Source organism: Stomoxys calcitrans, chromosome 2, assembly GCF_963082655.1.
Source record: "Stomoxys calcitrans chromosome 2, idStoCalc2.1, whole genome shotgun sequence".
In the NCBI taxonomy this organism is placed as follows: domain Eukaryota; kingdom Metazoa; phylum Arthropoda; class Insecta; order Diptera; family Muscidae; genus Stomoxys; species Stomoxys calcitrans.
Window position 1 is genome coordinate 94,736,541 of NC_081553.1, and position 17,462 is coordinate 94,754,002.

At 41.7% G+C, this 17,462-nt stretch overlaps 1 protein-coding gene across 5 annotated transcripts in view; it reads left to right on the forward strand.

Annotated features, from left to right (window-relative positions):
* LOC106086820 (uncharacterized) overlaps window positions 1–17,462 on the forward strand; it is a 739,645-nt gene that overhangs the window by 498,700 nt on the left and 223,483 nt on the right. For all 5 annotated transcript variants that reach the window (XM_059363919.1, XM_059363920.1, XM_059363921.1 and 2 more), the window contains exon 3: window positions 2,808–2,930. In XM_059363919.1, coding sequence (XP_059219902.1) covers window positions 2,808–2,930 — 123 coding nt within the window. The remainder of the gene's footprint in view (window positions 1–2,807; window positions 2,931–17,462) is intronic.

The window sequence follows — 17,462 nt, forward strand, 5'->3', positions numbered from 1 at the left end:
CAACTGTTTTCCCTTTATAAAATCAGCTGACGAGAGCCTTAAATCCGGATTTAATTAGCTGTGCAAACGGGGTTTTAGTTGGACCGATGTGTAGAGATGGGCGATGGGTAAATACCCAAAAGGTATTTACACGGTAAATTGGGTAAATACCCGGGTATTTATCCATTTATACCCAAAAGCTGGGTATTAATAAATTTGCAGATATCTTGGGTATAAAAAGATTTTTCAAAAAAATGATCCGAAGGGCACAATAAACTTGAGTGCATACGTGTGCATACATGAGCAGAGAATATGCGAGAAAGAAGATAACAACAACGAGAATGTGAACAAAAATCTGACACTTTCATACCGCCAAACTTGGCCGGATGTTAACAGCTGTTCGCGTGAGACCACCTCTTTTGATCCGCCTTGGTGTCGACCTTAGAACGCGTTCAGCGAGAACATTGGACAAAGCGGTGTTTATCCCCTCTTAATGTTGGTGACAATTGCGAGGTACAATGTCATGCATGGTCGCACTGCGGGACGCCGTTCGGACTCGGCTATAAAAAAGGTCTATTATCATTGAGTTTAAACTTGAATTGTAAAGCCTTTATTGATGTGTGAGAATTTGCCCCTTCTCGGTTCCTGGTGGTAATGTTCTTCTCTAGGGTAATGTTCTCATTTGGGGAGGGATTGCATCTCAGACATTTCGACTCAAATATGGACATGAAATTCGTGCTCCACTTCTAAATCCCTTTAATTTGGAGCCCCATATTGCCATGGCCGGTAGGTAGGAACCGTTTGGAGGGTGTTTTGGGGCTGGGGCGGCCACTGGCACTTTGCACTGAAAATAGATAACAAATTCGTTCTTTATTCCCAACGGAAATGAAGTTCAGTTTAGGGGGTGCTTTAAGGCCCACCCCAAAAATCTTGGCTCCAAAATTGTATATCAAATTCGTTTTCTACTCTCAAATATCTTTCATTTGAGTCCCATATTGCCATAATAGGTCAAGTAACCCATTTGACGTATCTTTAAGAGGAAAAGTGCCACCTAGACTTGAACGCGAATTTTAATGTCATATTCGTAAACTACCCCATAATACCTTTCATTTGAGTCCCATATAGCCATGGTCGGCTAATATGCCCATTTGGCGGTATTTGGTACCAATGGGTACTTAGACTCAAAAGGGCGCCCCACCCCAAAACCTTACAAATATATATGTGTATAGATATATATTTGGGACTCAAAATTAAAGGTATTTAAGGTTAGAAAACGTATCTGATATCGAATTGTCGGACCAAGTGTTTGGGGGACCACCCCTACCCCCGAAACACCCCTAAATCGAATATATTTACCGACCAAGGCAATGTGGGACACAAATGAAAGGTATTTGCGAGTAAAATACGAATCTGATATTCAAATTTGCGACAAAATTTCTGGGGGTCCACTCCTTCCTCAAAACAAATGAAAGGTATTTGGGAGTAGACTATGAATCTGACATCAACATTCGAGACCAACTGTCTAGGGGACGTCCCACCACCGTAACAACCCCCAAGTAGGACGTATTTGCTCACCAAGACAATTTGGGTCTTCACGACAGTGTAACTCGATATTCAAAGTTTTTGGGACCCATAGCCCATACAGGATATATTTGCTGACTTTTTCAATAAGGGCTTTAAGTGAATGGTATTTGAGATTAAAAAACGAATTTGATACCCAATGTTGAGGCCAATGGCAATATGGGGTTCAAATATATGAGAATAGAGCACATTGCTGATATATTTTCAGGGCTTAGTGATTGCGGGGACCACCCCACTCCGACCATGTCAATGTGGGGCTTAAATGAAAGGAATTGGGGGGTAGAGCAAGAATTGATCCCCACTTTCGGGACCAATTATCTGGGGGTCTACCCCTTTCCCAAAATTCCCCACAAAAAGCAATTTTTTACTGACCATCGCAATATGGGACTCAATTAAAGAAATTTGAGAGTAAAATACGAATTTGGTATCCAAATGTAGGACCATGTATTTAAGGCATCACCCCTTCCCCAAAACTCCCCCCAAAGGATAAAAATTTTTCGACCATGACAATATGTGGCTCAACTGAAAGGTATTTGAGATTAGAAAACGAATTTGATTACCATTTTGCGACCATGTGTTTGTAAACACCCCTCAAAACCAATGGCAATATGGGGTTTAAATTAATGGTATTTGAGAGAAGAGCACGATGCTGATATGTTTTCAGGGCCAAGTGTCTGGGGGACCACCTCACTACCGAAAACAGCCCTAAATCAGTCATCATGAAAATATCAGGCTGATATAAAGAATTTTAAGAATGGAGTACACCTTACATTCAAACTGAAATTCGGAGACCAATAAAGATCATATGGGATTCAGATAAAGGCACTTATATTGTTTAACTGTTTGTCAAGCGATATACTATTTTCGTAACATGTTATTTCACTTACAACTCTTTAATTATCGAAAATAAATATTCCAAGGAAAGTTTTGCTCCATATAAAGTAAAAGAAGGCGTAGCGAGCGGGCCCGCTCCAGCTAGTTTTATATATAAGATAAACAAGACAACAGTATTATTGCACCATGAATATCCCTACATAATACCCTTGCTATCATGCATGCCTCCATTATGTGGCAATACTGTTGCGTGGTACTAAAAAAAAGTAACTATCTGTTGGTGATTATAACTACAAAAACCAGTGCATACTTTTAGGCTCTTTTTATATTTAATTTGCTGTTAAGTGTATGATATTTAAAAGCAAAATAATTGATTTTGAATGTTATTTTTGTTTTCTTAATTCTAATTGCAGGTTCTAACATAAAAGTCGCTTCGGCTATATTGAATTGTATATTAGCACGTCAATTATGTTTTGAAGATCCCTCATGTTCAGCAATATTAGAAATAATACCCAGAGTATGCGGTCCAATACCAGGTGAGTCAAAGAAAAAGAAAAAACCCCAAAACAAGAGTAGACTTTATTTAAAGAAAGCTCGAATATCAGTTATGTTAATCAAAAGAATAACTCTGAGACAGAAAACACGAAGCCTGTAGGACTCTGTATATACCAGCATACCAAAGTTATACATTTTTATTTTAAATGATGATTTGAAACTTTCCGGCATTGTCATAAATCTCAAATATAGCCCTTAAATTAAGTCAACAAATATCTGAAGAATGATACATTTCGTCCTCCCTCAAATGCGGAAAAATAAACCATAGCAACAAAAGTGATTGCCTTCTGCGATGAGTGCTATGCTAGAATTTTTTCTTTATATAAACACATCCTAAATCTTAAATTGTTTGCCCAAATGCTGGCTGGTACTGCTTTTATGTAACCAATACCTAAGCTATGACAAGAAGAATGTTTCCTCGCTGTGTCATACCTCATTCAACAAGTTTGTCGTCTAGCCATATCACAAATCATAGCTTGGAATAACAGAAGCAACAGGACTCCCAAATATTCGTATCCTTGGCGCCATAACAAAAGTAACAGCGCCTCGTTGTTGGTATGGGCTTGGTCGCTCATAACATAAATATTTCCGATTATTTGTGGCTCTCGTTAGCTCTTAATGGCATTCTTATTACTCGGTATTATGGTGAGGTTTATATGGGAACGCCATCGTATACTGCTGCGGCTGTTCTGTGTGCTCACAACGTGTTTAGCATGTTCTAGGAACATAAAATTTAGCTGTTTCTTCCTAAAGTGCGTCCTTAACAGTTCACAAAATACACAAAATGTCCAGTAAACACAAATATTGGAGCAATGTGCGTAGGCCACAGTGGTCACATGAGAAATATTGTAAGGAAAAGGGGGTTAGTGACAGAGGTAAGGAATGTAGTAATTTCTCGTTTCGGCACTTCCAGCAAATTTAGAATGTTTTAAACATTTAAGCAAGATTTTAAATCGAAAATCTTACCTATGGATGCTGCGTATGGCTACCACGCCATACCTTGGTAGTTAGGGTTATGTTAGGTTAGGTTAGGTCGAAAAGAGGGTGCAGATATTAATCCGCCCCATGCCACTATGGCCATCCACCTAAGCCAGTAATCGGCTTGTTGTGCACTCTAAATACTAAAAAAGTAACCTCGAAGAAGAAAATCTAGGTTAGGAATACCGTGCTACTAACAAAATCCTTAATTTTTTTCAATACCACTCCCCTAATTTGGTTCATGTCTGATATTGTTCAGACAGGTTCTCAAAGAAACGAGAACATAAAGTGGATCTCCTTTTGACTGCTAGTACACAAAGCAGGTGTTCTATGGTCCCTTTTTCTTCGATGTCCTCACAGCTTCTGCAAAAGTCGTTGCTGGCAATCTTCAGTCTGCCACCATGTTTTCTTGACGCCTGTTCTAGCCAGTGACAGCAAAGCGGTACATCTCTAGACTAGGCCACATAGTTTTGGAATGCTCACAGTCCCCTCTTTGTTATCATCTATCATTCGTTGTCCTTCGGTCCTGGTCCTGAAAACTTAGCTTACATGGCCCTAGAAGCCTACTCACAGATTCCAGTATCCCTGGTATTCCCAGTTACTCCGCTATGGCCCGGCACCCAAACGATGCGGATCGTGTCATTCTTAGAAAAGGCGTTAATTTCCTTCTTACACTGCAAAACTGTTCGTGACTTTACCGTCCGGGTTGCTATTGCCCTGATGGTCAGTTTACTGTGCGTAAAGATGTTCATACTCGATGGCCTCACGTTAACACCACACCACCTCACGCATTACGTGATCGCCCGGATTTCCGCCTGCGGGACCGTATTATGGTCAAGCAGTCTAAAACAGATCTCAGTCTCTGGGCTCTCAATGTAGACCCCCTCTAGCTTAGATCCATCCGTGCAAAATAATCTTCCAGATGGAAATACTAGGGTTCCGTCAATCCAAAACTGTGCTCACTGGCAGTAGTGCCTCGCACTCGACCTCAAGTGTTGTCTCAGGTATCCGATCGGAAACCTCCTTCTTTCTTTCGGATCTCCGCCTGCAGGACCGTATTATGGTCAGGCAGTCTAAAACAGATCTCAGTCCCTGGGTTCTCAATGTAGACCCCGAGGCCCACTCTGTCCTCCAGCTTTGATCCATCCGAGTAACATCATCTTCAAGATGATACTATGGTTCCGTCAATTCAAAACTGTGCCCTCTGACAGTAGTGCCTCGCACTCGACCTCAAGTGTCGTCTCAGGTATCCGATCGGAAACCTCTTTCTTTCTTTCGGATCTCCGCCTGCGGGACCGTATTATGGTGAGGTAGTCTAAAACATATCTCAGTCCCTGAGTTCTCAATGTAGACCCCGAGGCCCACTCTGTCCTCTAGCTTTGATCCATCCGTGTAACATGATCTTCCAGATGGCAATACTAGGGTTCCGTCAATTCAAAACTATGCCCACTGGCAGCAGTGCCTCGCACTCGATCTCAAGTGTCGTCTCAGGTATCCGATCGGAAACCTCTTTCTTTCTTTCGGATCTCCGCCTGCGGGATCGTATTATGGTGAGGTAGTCTAAAACATATCTCAGTCCCTGGGTTCTCATAGTACACCACCAGGCCCACTCTGTCCTCTAGCTTTGATCCATCCGTGTAACAGATCTTCCAGATGGCAATACTAGAGTTCCGTCAATTCAAAACTTTGCCCACTGGCAGCAGTGCCTCGCACTCGATCTCAAGTGTCGTCTCAGGTATCCGATCGGAAACCTCTTTCTTTCCTTTCAGGTTTCCTATCGTCGCGTTGATTTTAGCGCGATTGTATGAGCTACTTCTATCCTCAATCCATTCTTTCATCGCGATGGTATGAGCTGCTCCTAACCTCTCCCATTCTTCCATCCTCAATCCGTTCTCCCATCGCTTTAAGTCTCATAGTCGCAGTGGTTGCCTCCCACTTAATCTGTATGTCTATGGGTCGGATATCTAGAATAGTCTCCAGTTCCCTTGTGGACGTGGTCCTCATCGCCCGCCTATGCCAAGAAAACATGTTCTCCATAACTGTTGTATTATCCTTACGTTGCACTTTTTCTCCATTGCAGTCCACCAAACTACTGAGGCATAAGTAAGGATTGGTCCTATCACGCTCCTGTAGAGCCATTGAGACCCCATTTCGAGCCTACGGCCCGTCTACACAGTGCTCAACATCTGTGAGCTTTTTCGGTACGCTCCTGAATGTGACACTTCCAATTCAGTTTGCTGTCCAAGATCACACCTAAATATTTGACCTTTTCAGATATCGAAATTGCCCTATTGAGGAAACGTGGTGCTTCAAATTGTCCCACCTTCGTCTTCCTCGTAAATAGGTAGATTTCAGTCTTCTCTGGGTTAGCATTGAGACCCCTAGGTCTAGCCCAGTCGTGTGCCATCTGCAAGACCCTTTCGGCCCTTCTGCATAGCTGGTTCGGATCCTTACCGCTTAGAAAAAATATAACATCGTCTGCGTAGCAGACGGGTTCAAATCCCTTTTGAGTGAGCACCCGTAATAGGTCCTATGTTCGTTGGGCTGTGTTGGGTCTCTCGCCCTGCACTGTCTATTGTTTTAGTATTAGGATCTTTGGTTATATTAGTCTTCCCAATATTGAGAGAGTGGTGGGTGTATCGTCATCAGCCCCCTGTTTGTTGGGCGGTATTGTGTCACCTGCCTCTGCACGGATTTTTACCTATCCTAGTCTTCCCAATCTTGTAAAAGACAGCTTTGCTCCCGCAGATCGCCATGATTTTAGTCTTAGCCAAACTCGTCACGGAGACTTGATCAATGCCAACCACATGGAGAGTTGCTTCCTCCTTTTCCTCCCCGTGGAAGACCTTCCACTACTCTGCGACCAAAGCTTGGTTTTGCTTGCCCAAGAATTCCAACATGCGTTCCGTCGTAAATTCACTGTCCCATCCCCTGTTAAAGACCGTCTTTCTCACCAGGTCGAGCTTTGCGCCCTCCCAGGGAGCGTGGATATCTCCTACGGGCTATTCGACGGCATCAAAATGCATCTGTTATGAATCCCATATAAACCGACCTCCCGATTTGACTTCTTGAGCCCCTGGAAGCCTCAAGTTTCATCCGATTTGGCTGAAATTTTACAAATATTGCTCTGTTATGACTCCCAACAACTGTGCCAAGAACGGTTCAAATCCATCTATAACCTGGTATAGCTCCCATATAAACCGATCTCCCGATTTGACTTCTTGAGCCCTGGAAGTCTCAATTTTCATCTGATTTGGCTAAAATTTTTCACATATTGCTCCGTTATGACTTTCAACCACTGTGCCAAGTTAGGTCCAAATCGGTCAAGAACATGATATAGCTCCCATATAAACCGATCTCCTGATTTGACCTCTTGAGCCCTTGGAAGCCTCAATTTTCATCTGATTTGGCTGAAATTTTGACCGTAGTGTTCTGTTATGACTCCCAACAACTGTGCCAAGTACGGTTCAAATCCGTCTATAACCTGGTATAGCTCTCATATAAACCGATCTCCCGATTTGACTTCTTGAGCCCTTACAAGCCGCGATTTTTTCCGATTTGGCTGAAATTTTATGTTATGACTGAACAACTGTGCCAAGTACGGTCCAAATCGGTCTATAACCAGATATAGCTCCTATATTTTAGCAGAATCCATGGTGGTGGGTTTCCAAGATTCGGCTCGACCGAAGTTAGCACGCTTTTACTTGTTCCGAAGTAAGCACGCTTTTACTTGGGGCTTGTCGCGTCCCGTCTTGGTGCCTTCCCCATCTTGTTTGATTGAGTCGGAAGTAGAAGAGTTATCCGTTTCCATCAATCCGTCAGACTGCAACGATATGGATGATAGTTCCACAGAAAAGTCTTCTGCAATACAGCTGATTTTTCTACTGAGTCCAGACTTTTGTATATCTTTAACCTCACGCCGTTGAGTCTGTAGGACACACATCCTTTAGAATTGTTGAGGTCTTTAAGGAAGCCGGAGTTTAGTATGAATACTGTATGTCTCCGGTTGCCAGACAGCCACATCTACCAACTAAACATTCAGTCGGTGATTGAAGGATTGGAATTGTAATTTCTTAGTCTCCTAATTATGAACTAAGGATCTGAAGAAATCTTTCAAGTGGTATTGAACCAAGAGGATTATCTTCTTTGATGACTTAACTGTCATCACCATCTGTTTTTAAGGATAATAAGCAAGTTTTTGAACCCACAATACTTTTGTTCGTCTTAGTTCTCCTGAATGGGATGGGAGCAGCTCATACCATAGCGGTATAATCGAGGCGACGATAGGAAACATGGAAGGAAGGGGAGAGGTTTCCGATCGGATACCTTGAAGTCCAGTGCGACGAACTGCTGCCATCAGCACAGTCTTGGATTGACGGAACCCTAGTATTGCCATCTGGAAGATCTTGTTACACAGATGGATCAAAGCTAGAGGACAGAGTGGGCCTGGGGGTTTACATTGAAAACCCAGAGACTGACATCTGTTTTAGACTGCCTGACCATAATACGGTCCTGCAGGTGGATATCCGGGCGATCACGGAATGCGTGAAGTGGTGTGGTGCTAACGAAGGACGTCGAGTGTAAACATCTTTACCGACAGTAAAATTCCAATGTTGGCAATAACAACCAGGACGAACAGTTTTGCAGTGTAAGAAGGAGGTTAACGCCTTCTCTGAGGATGGGATAATCCGCATCGTTTGGGTGCCGGGCCATAACGGAGTAAGGGGAAATGAAAGGGCAGACGATTTGGCTTTGAAGGCCAGAGGACTGCCGTCAATAAACCTGGTTAACCCGAAGACTTTCGGGTCGACGCAGTCCGAGTTAATGACAGTCCGAGTTAAGGAACAGCGAAACGGTCGGTAGGACGGCAAAAATTCTATGGGGGGCTCCAGATCGTGAGAAGACGAGGCTAATACTGAAAGGAAGCAAGAAGCAGGTCAGTATAGCTATTGGTATCATAAAGGGATACATTGGACTACGAGCTCACTTACGTAAAATCGGTGCGGCAAGTGATAGCATGTGTAGGGTATGCTGGGAAGATTATGAGACGTTGGAGCATTTCCTTTGTCATTGCCGGGCTTTTGAGTCCAACAGATACCGGTACTTAGGTGGAGACACAATATCAGACATGAACCAACTTAGAGGAGTGGTATTGAAAACAATTAAGGATTTTGTAAGTAGCACGGAATTCGTAACTTAAGATTTTCTTTTTATAGATTACTTTCTAGTCTTTAGAGCGCACAACAAGCCGATTACTGGCTTAGGTGTATGTCCATAGTGGCATGGGGCGGATTAATATCTGCACCCTCTTTTCAACCTAACCTAACCTAGTTCTCTTAATGATGGGATGATCGCCAGGGGACAACTGTCTTTGGGATGACTGCACTTCCGTTTGTTGTTGTCAGAACAGCTGATCTTTGATCTTTAAATTATTTTACACTCTGGAAGAGGTCCTTGCAATTTCGCTGACAACATTGTGGTAAACCGATTACAACTGACTGGATAGAGAAATTTGGGGACTTCCCCCTCCAGATAGGCTCCTCGCCACCCAACTCACAGCTCGGTAGTTTTTTTTTTCAAACAAGCAAGTTTCTCAGAGAAATAAGCCTGAGTCCATAAATGTCTATGAAATTTCGTGTTGCTCGGAGAAAAAGGTGTAGTGCTATTTTCCCTTTTATACCCACCACCGAAAGATGGGGGTATATTCATTTTGTCATTCCGTTTGCAACACATCGAAATATCCATTTCCGACCCTATAAAGTATATATATTCTTGATCAGCGTAAAAATCTAAGACGATCTAGCGATGTCCGTCCGTCTGTTTGTTGAAATCACACTACAGTCTTTAAAAATAGAGATATTGAGCTGAAATTTTGCACAGATTCTTTTTTTTATACCCTCCACCATAGGACGGGGGTATACTAATTTTGTCATTCTGTTTGTAACTACTCGAAATATTCGTCTGAGACCCCATAAAGTTTATATATTCTTGATCGTCGTGACATTTTATGTCGATCTAGCCTTGTCCGTCCGTCTGTCCGTCCGTCTCTCTGTCGAAAGTACGCTAACTTTCGAAGGAGTAAAGCTAGCCGCTAGAAATTTTGCACAAATACTTCTTATAAGTGTAGGTCGGTTGGGATTGTAAATGGGCCATATCGGTCCATAACCTGATATAGCTGCCATATAAACCGATCTTGGGTCTTGAGTTCTTGAGCCTCTAGAGTGCGCAATTCTTATCCGATTAAAATGAAATTTCGCACGATGTGTTTCGTTATGATATCCAACAACTGTACCAAGTATGGTTCAAATCGGTCCATAACCTATTGGGTTGCCCAAAAAGTAATTGCGAATTTTTCATATAGTCGGCGTTGACAAATTTTTTCACAGCTTGTGACTCTGTAATTGCATTCTTTCTTCTGTCAGTTATCAGCTGTTACTTTTAGCTTGCTTTAGAAAAAAGTGTAAACAAAGTATATTTGATTAAAGTTCATTCTAAGTTTTATTAAAAATGCATTTACTTTCTTTTAAAAAATCCGCAATTACTTTTTGGGCAACCCAATATTATAGCTGTCATATAAAACGATCTTGGGTCTTGACTTCTTGAGCCTCTAGAGGGCGCAATTCTCGTCCGATTTAACTGAAATTTTGCACGTAGTGTTTTGGTAGCACATCCAACAACTACGCTAAGTACGGTTTAAGTCGGTTCATGTTTTTATATAGCTGTCATATAAACCGATCTTGGGTCTTGACTTCTTGAGCCTCTAGAGGTCGCAATTATTATCTGATTTGCTTGAAATTTTGTACGACGGATCCTCTCATGACCATCAACATACGTGTTTATTATGGTCTGAATCGGTCTATAGCCTGATACAGCTCCCATATAAATCAATCTTTCTATTTTATCTCTTAAACCCCCACAGGGCGCAATTCTTATTCGAATTGGCTGACATTTTACACATAATTGTGGTCCAAACCGGACCATATCTTAATATCGCTGTAATAGCAGAGCAAATCTTTTCTTATATCCTTTTTTGCCTAAGAAGAGATGCCGGGAAAAGAACTTGTTTGTCCATAAGCAGATTAAGTTCGAAGATGGGCTATATCGGATTATATCTTAGACCATATAGACGGATCCGACGATTTAGGGTCTTAGGTCCATAAAAGCCACATTTATTATCCGATTTTGCTGAATTTTGGGACAGTGGGGTATGTTAGGCCTTTTCACATCCTGCTTCAATTTGGTTCAGATTGGTCCAGATTTGGATATAGCTGCCATATAGACCGATCCGCCAATTTAGGGTCTTAGGCCCATAAAAGCCACATTTATTATCCGATTTTGCTGAAATTTGAGAGAGTGATTTATGTTAGGCCCTTCGACATCCTTCTTTAATTTAACCCTGATCGGTTCAGATTTGGATATAGCTGTGATATAGACCGATCCGCCGATTTAGGGTCTTAGGCCCATAAAAGTCACATTTATTATCCAATTTCGCTAAAATTTGGGACAGTGAGTTATGTTAGGCCCTTCGACATCTTTTTTCAATTTGGCCTTGATCGATCCAGATTTGGATATAGCTGTCATATAGACCGATCTCTCGATTTAAGGTTTTGGGCCCATAAAAGGCGCATTTATTGTCCGATGTCGCTGAAACATGGGACAGTGAGTTGTGTTAGAGCCTTCGACATCCTTCTTTAATTTGGCCCAGATCGGTTCAGATTTGAATATAGCTGCCATATACACCGATCAGCCGATTTAGGGTGTTAGGCCCATAAAAGCCACATTTATTATCCGATTTTGCCAAAATTTGGGACAGTGAGTTAAGTTAAGCTCCTCGATATGCTTCTGCAATATGACACAGATCGGTCCAGATTTGGATATAGCTGCCATATAGACTGATCTCTCGATTTAAGGTTTTGGGCCTATAAAAGGTGCATTTGTTGTCCGTTTTCGCCGAATTTGGGTGTTAGGCCCATAAAAGCCACATTTATTATCCGATTTTGCCAAAATTTGGGACAGTGAGTTAAGTTAAGCTCCTCGATATACTTCTGCAATATGACACAGATCGGTCCAGATTTGGATATAGCTGCCATATAGACTGATCTCTCAATTTAAGGTTTTGGGCCTATAAAAGGTGCATTTGTTGTCCGTTTTCGCCGAATTTTGGGACAGTGAGTTGTATTAGGCTCTTCGACATTTTTCTGCAACTTAGCCCAAATCGGTCCAGATTTTGATATAGCTGCTATATAGACCGATATCTCGATTTAAAGTCTTGGCCCCATATAGGGCGCATTTATAATCCGATTTCATTTGAAATTTGATACAGTGACTTATGTTAGACTTATCGACATTAGTGTTGTATATGGTTCCGTTCGGGTAATTTTTAGATATAGTTACTAAAAAGACCAATATTTTGTTATACACAATTGAACCATGACTTGTAATAGTATTTGGTCCAAATCGGAACATATTTCGATAAAGCTACTATGGGGCATAAGGTAAGCATTTTTCACCGGATTTTGACGAAAGGTGGTCTACATATATTCCCGAGGTGGTGGGTATCCAAAGTTCGGCCCGGCCGAATTCAACTCCTCTTTACTTGTTTCGAACCACTTGATAGAGTATCAATATCTGGTCCATGGTGGTCCTTTCAGGTTCAATTCAGATTTCAGTATTTCACACAATGCACTCGTTTTGGCCAAGCGTTGTTGAGAAGACTTTATTTTAAACGATTTCGAAATTTTATGTTATTTATAAACGTTAAATTCTAAAAATTCTGATCCTCTTAATATTTCTTAATTTTTTCCTCATATCTTCTCTGGCTTACTTGGGTCTTACTAATAAAAAAAAACTTTCTTAAATTCCCATATCAAGTTAATATTGGGGTTTTATTGTGATAAAACGCCCAATAATTTTTGTGTTAATGAGGCCATGACAACGAAAAATTAAATAAATACTATATACGTGTTATTTACATACCCAGCACAAGGAAAAAACACAAGCATGTCCCAAGGAACCCAAAATGTCGACAAACTGTTGTATGTAAACATGTACTTATCGGTCGCCCTAAGAAGGAAACTTAGTTTCCTTATGCCACTGTCCTTCATACCGCTTAAGAGAGACACCGCAGTAGCATGGCTTAGTCAGCAAATTATGGTTTATTTTCCTAATTACTTGGCCTTTATCGGCAACTACGACGAAAGTCCGGCGAAAGCATTACAAATATTTACAGTTATATTTATTTATCATACGAGCATTAGCAACGTAGACAACTTCAAAGTGTACGAGTACTACGGCTCAATAAACATTTCTTAAATAAATATTAATATTTTCTTAATGGCATTTATCGATATTTGTTTGTCAAACAATGTGAAAAGGATGTGTACTTAAGGATTTTTATATTTCCCAGGATAAATAGAAAATAAGGAATAAGACAGCAGTGACAATGAAAGCATAAGGTGTTGGTTTTTTAGAGTGATGAAAAAGGCATAAGAGGGTCGGAGTTGTAGATCGAACTGTATTTAGATATAGCTGTCATATGGTCTATATGACAGCTATATGCCGAGTGCCTATGACGCCCGATATGACAAGACGAGTTATTGCCGCCTTTAAATAAACAATGGCCATCCTGTTCCCGCGGAGATCGGTCCTTTGGATTGAAACGAACTTGAACACCTACAGGAGATTGACGTTGATCGCCACCTCCACATGAAAATGTGGCTACAACATAAACAACAACTTGTACTCGAGAGACCTGTCAAGGTGATGAATAATGCTATGTATAGCGGAGTGTAAGCATGATCACATTCGGAAAGGTATGACACACCCAGCTTGTTTCTAATGTGCAAATCTAGAATCCTCCCCAGAGTCTTTACGAAAGAGCAAGAAAGACTAATCGACCTGCAATCCTTGGCTCCACTATATTGCAGCCTCCCAGCCTTGGGTATAAAAACCACCTAAATCCTTCTCCAAGACTGGGGTACATAGGATAGTCTTAGATGTGTCCGCAGCAAGCAGACATACCAGTCTGATAAAGAACCAAAAGCCACCTGCAACATCTTCGGGTAAATGCCATCGGGCCATGGAGACTTGTAATACCTAAAGATATATAGTGCCCAGTGAACACTCTCTCATGTCTCGTTCCCCAATGTATCCGTGACGGAATTCCTCGTTGGCAATAAGCCTCTATTCTTCTGACTCGCAGCCAGGAAAATGCGTCTTCAACAAATGAAGGAGTGTATCGTGTGGAGAACCCGTCCATTTTCCTTCTGGCTTTCCTAAGTTACCAGTATAGGGGGATTCCTTGGCCATCAGTTTCCGCAGTCTTGAAGTATCCTTCTCGAACGTGAAGGATACTTCAAGACTTCCTCAATCAATTTGACATAATCTTCTCTTTTAGACCTTCCTAATTGCTTCTTTTATACTCTTAACTTGTCCTTATAGACATCCCATAACTCTCTTTTTCCATTTCCACCAGCTGCATTAAAGGCCCACATGGCATCCTTTCTTAGTGCCCTTAGGTCTGCGTTTCACCACCTTTTCCCTTTTTTGGCCTCCTAACTGGGCAAGCCGATTTGTAAGCCGATGTCATAGTGCCCTCCGAACTAGTGGGTCCGAACTAGTTGGTCTATGTCGTCCACAGTCACCAGATGCTGCGGTCCATTAGGCAGCTTTCTGCCGACCAACGCGCTAAACTCCTTCCATCTAGCGCTCCTAGGATTTCGAAAAGTACCGGGTTTATGCCGTCCTATTACGTCTGTATTAAAAACAAGTAAAAAGGCGTTAAGTTTGGCAAGGTCGAACTTCGGATACCCACCATCTCGGGAATATATGTAAACCACCTTTCGTTATAATCCTGTGAAAAATGCACAATTTATGCCCCCATTGCAGCTATATCTAATATGGTCCGATTTGGATCAAATTCGACACGGGAATTGAGTGGTCTAATAAGAACAAGTCATTGTTCAATTTTGTAGAACAGCGAAATAGGATTATGAAAGTGCCTTTAATGGGGCCAAGACTTTAAATCGAGAGATCGGTCTATATGATCTACATCTGAAACGATCTGGGCCAAGTTGAAGAGGAAAGTCGAGGAGGCTGACACAACTCACTGTCCCTAACTTCGGCGAAATAGGACAATAAATGCGCCTTTCATGGGCCCATGACCTTAAATCGACGGATCGGTCTGTATGGCAGCTATATCCAAATCTGGACCGATCTGGGCCAAATTGAATAAGAATGTCGAAGAGCCTAACACAACCCACTGTCACAAATTTCGGCGACATCGGAAAATAATTGCGCCTCTTATGGACCCAAAACCTTAAATCAAGAGATCGGTCTATATGGCAGCTATATCCAAATCTGGGCCGATCTGGGCCAAATTGAAGAAGTATACCGAGGGGCTTAACTTAACTCACTGTCTAGAATTTCGGCGACATCGGACTATAAATGCGCCTTTTATGATCGCAATACCTTAGATCGAGAGATCGGTCTATATGGCAGCCATATGTAAATCTGGACCGATCTGAGCCAAATTAAAGCAAGATATCGAAGAGCCTAGCACAACTCACTGTTCCAAATTTCTGCGAAATAGGACAAATGCGCCTTTTATGGGCCTATAATCTTAAATCGGCAGGTCGGTCTGTATGGCAGCTATATCCAAATCTGGAGCGATCTTGGCCAAATTGCAGAACGTTATCGAAAATTCTAACACAACTCGCCAAATTTCGGCGAAATCGGCTTTTATGGGCCTAACACCTTAAATCGAGAGATGGGTCCATATGGCAGCTATATCCAAATCTGGAACGATCGGGGTCTAAAACAACTCACTGTCCCAAATTTAGGCGACATCGGACAATAAATGTGGTTTTTATGGTCCTAACACCTTAAATCGAGAGATCGGTCTATATCGCAGCTATATCCAAAGCTGGACCGATCGGGTCCAAATTGAGGAATGATATTGACTGCCCTAACACAACTCACTGTCCCAAATTTCAGCGAAATCGAATAATAAATGTGGCTATTATGGGCCTAAGACCCTAAATCGGCGGATAGGTCTGTATGGAGGCTATATCAAGATATAGTCCGATATAGCCCATCTTCGTACTTAACCTGCTTATGGACAGAAAAAGAATCTGTGCAAAGTTTCAGCTCAATGTCTTTATTTTTGAAGACTGTAGCGTGATTTCAACAGACAGACGGACAGGGACCCCATAAAGTATGGATATTCTGGATCGTCTCGACATTCTGATTCGATCTAGCCATGTCCGTTCGTCTGTCGAAACCACGATAGCGGTCGAATGTGCTAAGAATGAAGCTAGCCACTTGAAATTTTTTATATATACTTAATATTGATGTAGGTCGTTGAGGATTGCAAATGGGCCATATCGGTTAAGATTCAGATATAGCTCCCACATAAACCAATCTCCCGATTTGATTTTTTGAGCATCTGGAAGGCGGAATTTTTGTACGATTTGACTGAAATTTTGAAGGTAGTGATCTGTTATGATTTCCAACGACTGTGCCAATTACTGTTCAAATCGGTCTATAACCTGATATAGTTCCCATATAACCCGATCTCCCGATTTGACTTCTTGACCCCTTACAAACCGCAATTTGTGTCCGATTTATCTGAAATTTTGCATGTAGTGTTGTGTTATGACTTCCAACAACTGTGCCAAGTACGGTTCGAATTGGTCTATAACCTGGTATAGCTCCCATATAAACCGATCTCCCGATTTTAATTCTTGAGCCCCTGGAGGCCGCAATTTTTGTCCGACTTGAATGAAATTTTGCATGTAGTATTCTGTTATGACTTCCAACAACTGTGCCCAGTACGGTCCGAATCGGTCTATAACTTGATATAGCTTTCATATAAACCGATCTCATGATTTGACTTCTTGAGCCCTTACAAGCTACAATTTTTGCCCATTTTTTCTGAAATTTTGCATGTCGAGTTCTGTTATGACTTTCAACAAATATGCCAAGTACGGTCCGAATTGGTATATAATCTGATATAGCTCCCATATAACCCGATCTCCCGGTTTGATTTCTTGAGCTCTTACAAGCCGCAATTTGTGTCCGATTTGGCTGAAATTTTGCACATAGTGTTCTGTTATGACTTCCAACAACTGTGCCAAATACGGTTCGAATCGGTCTATAACCTGATATTGCTCCCATATTAACCGATTTCCCAATTTGACTTCTTGAGCCCCTGGAAGCCGCAATTTTTGTCCAATTTATCTGAAATTTTGCATGTAGTGCTCTGTTACGACTTCCAATAACTAAGCCAAGTAGGTCCGAATCGGTATGTATCCTGATATAGCTCCCATATAAACCGATCGCCCGATTTGAGTTCATGAGCTCTTACAAGCCGCAATTTGTGTCCGATTTGGCTGAATTTTTGCATATAGTGTTCTGCTATGACTTCCAATAACTGTGCCAAACACGGTCTATATCGGCCCATAACCTGATATAGCTTTCATGTAAACTGATCTCTCGATCGTTCATGTTATGTCCTTCAACAAATTTTATTTTGT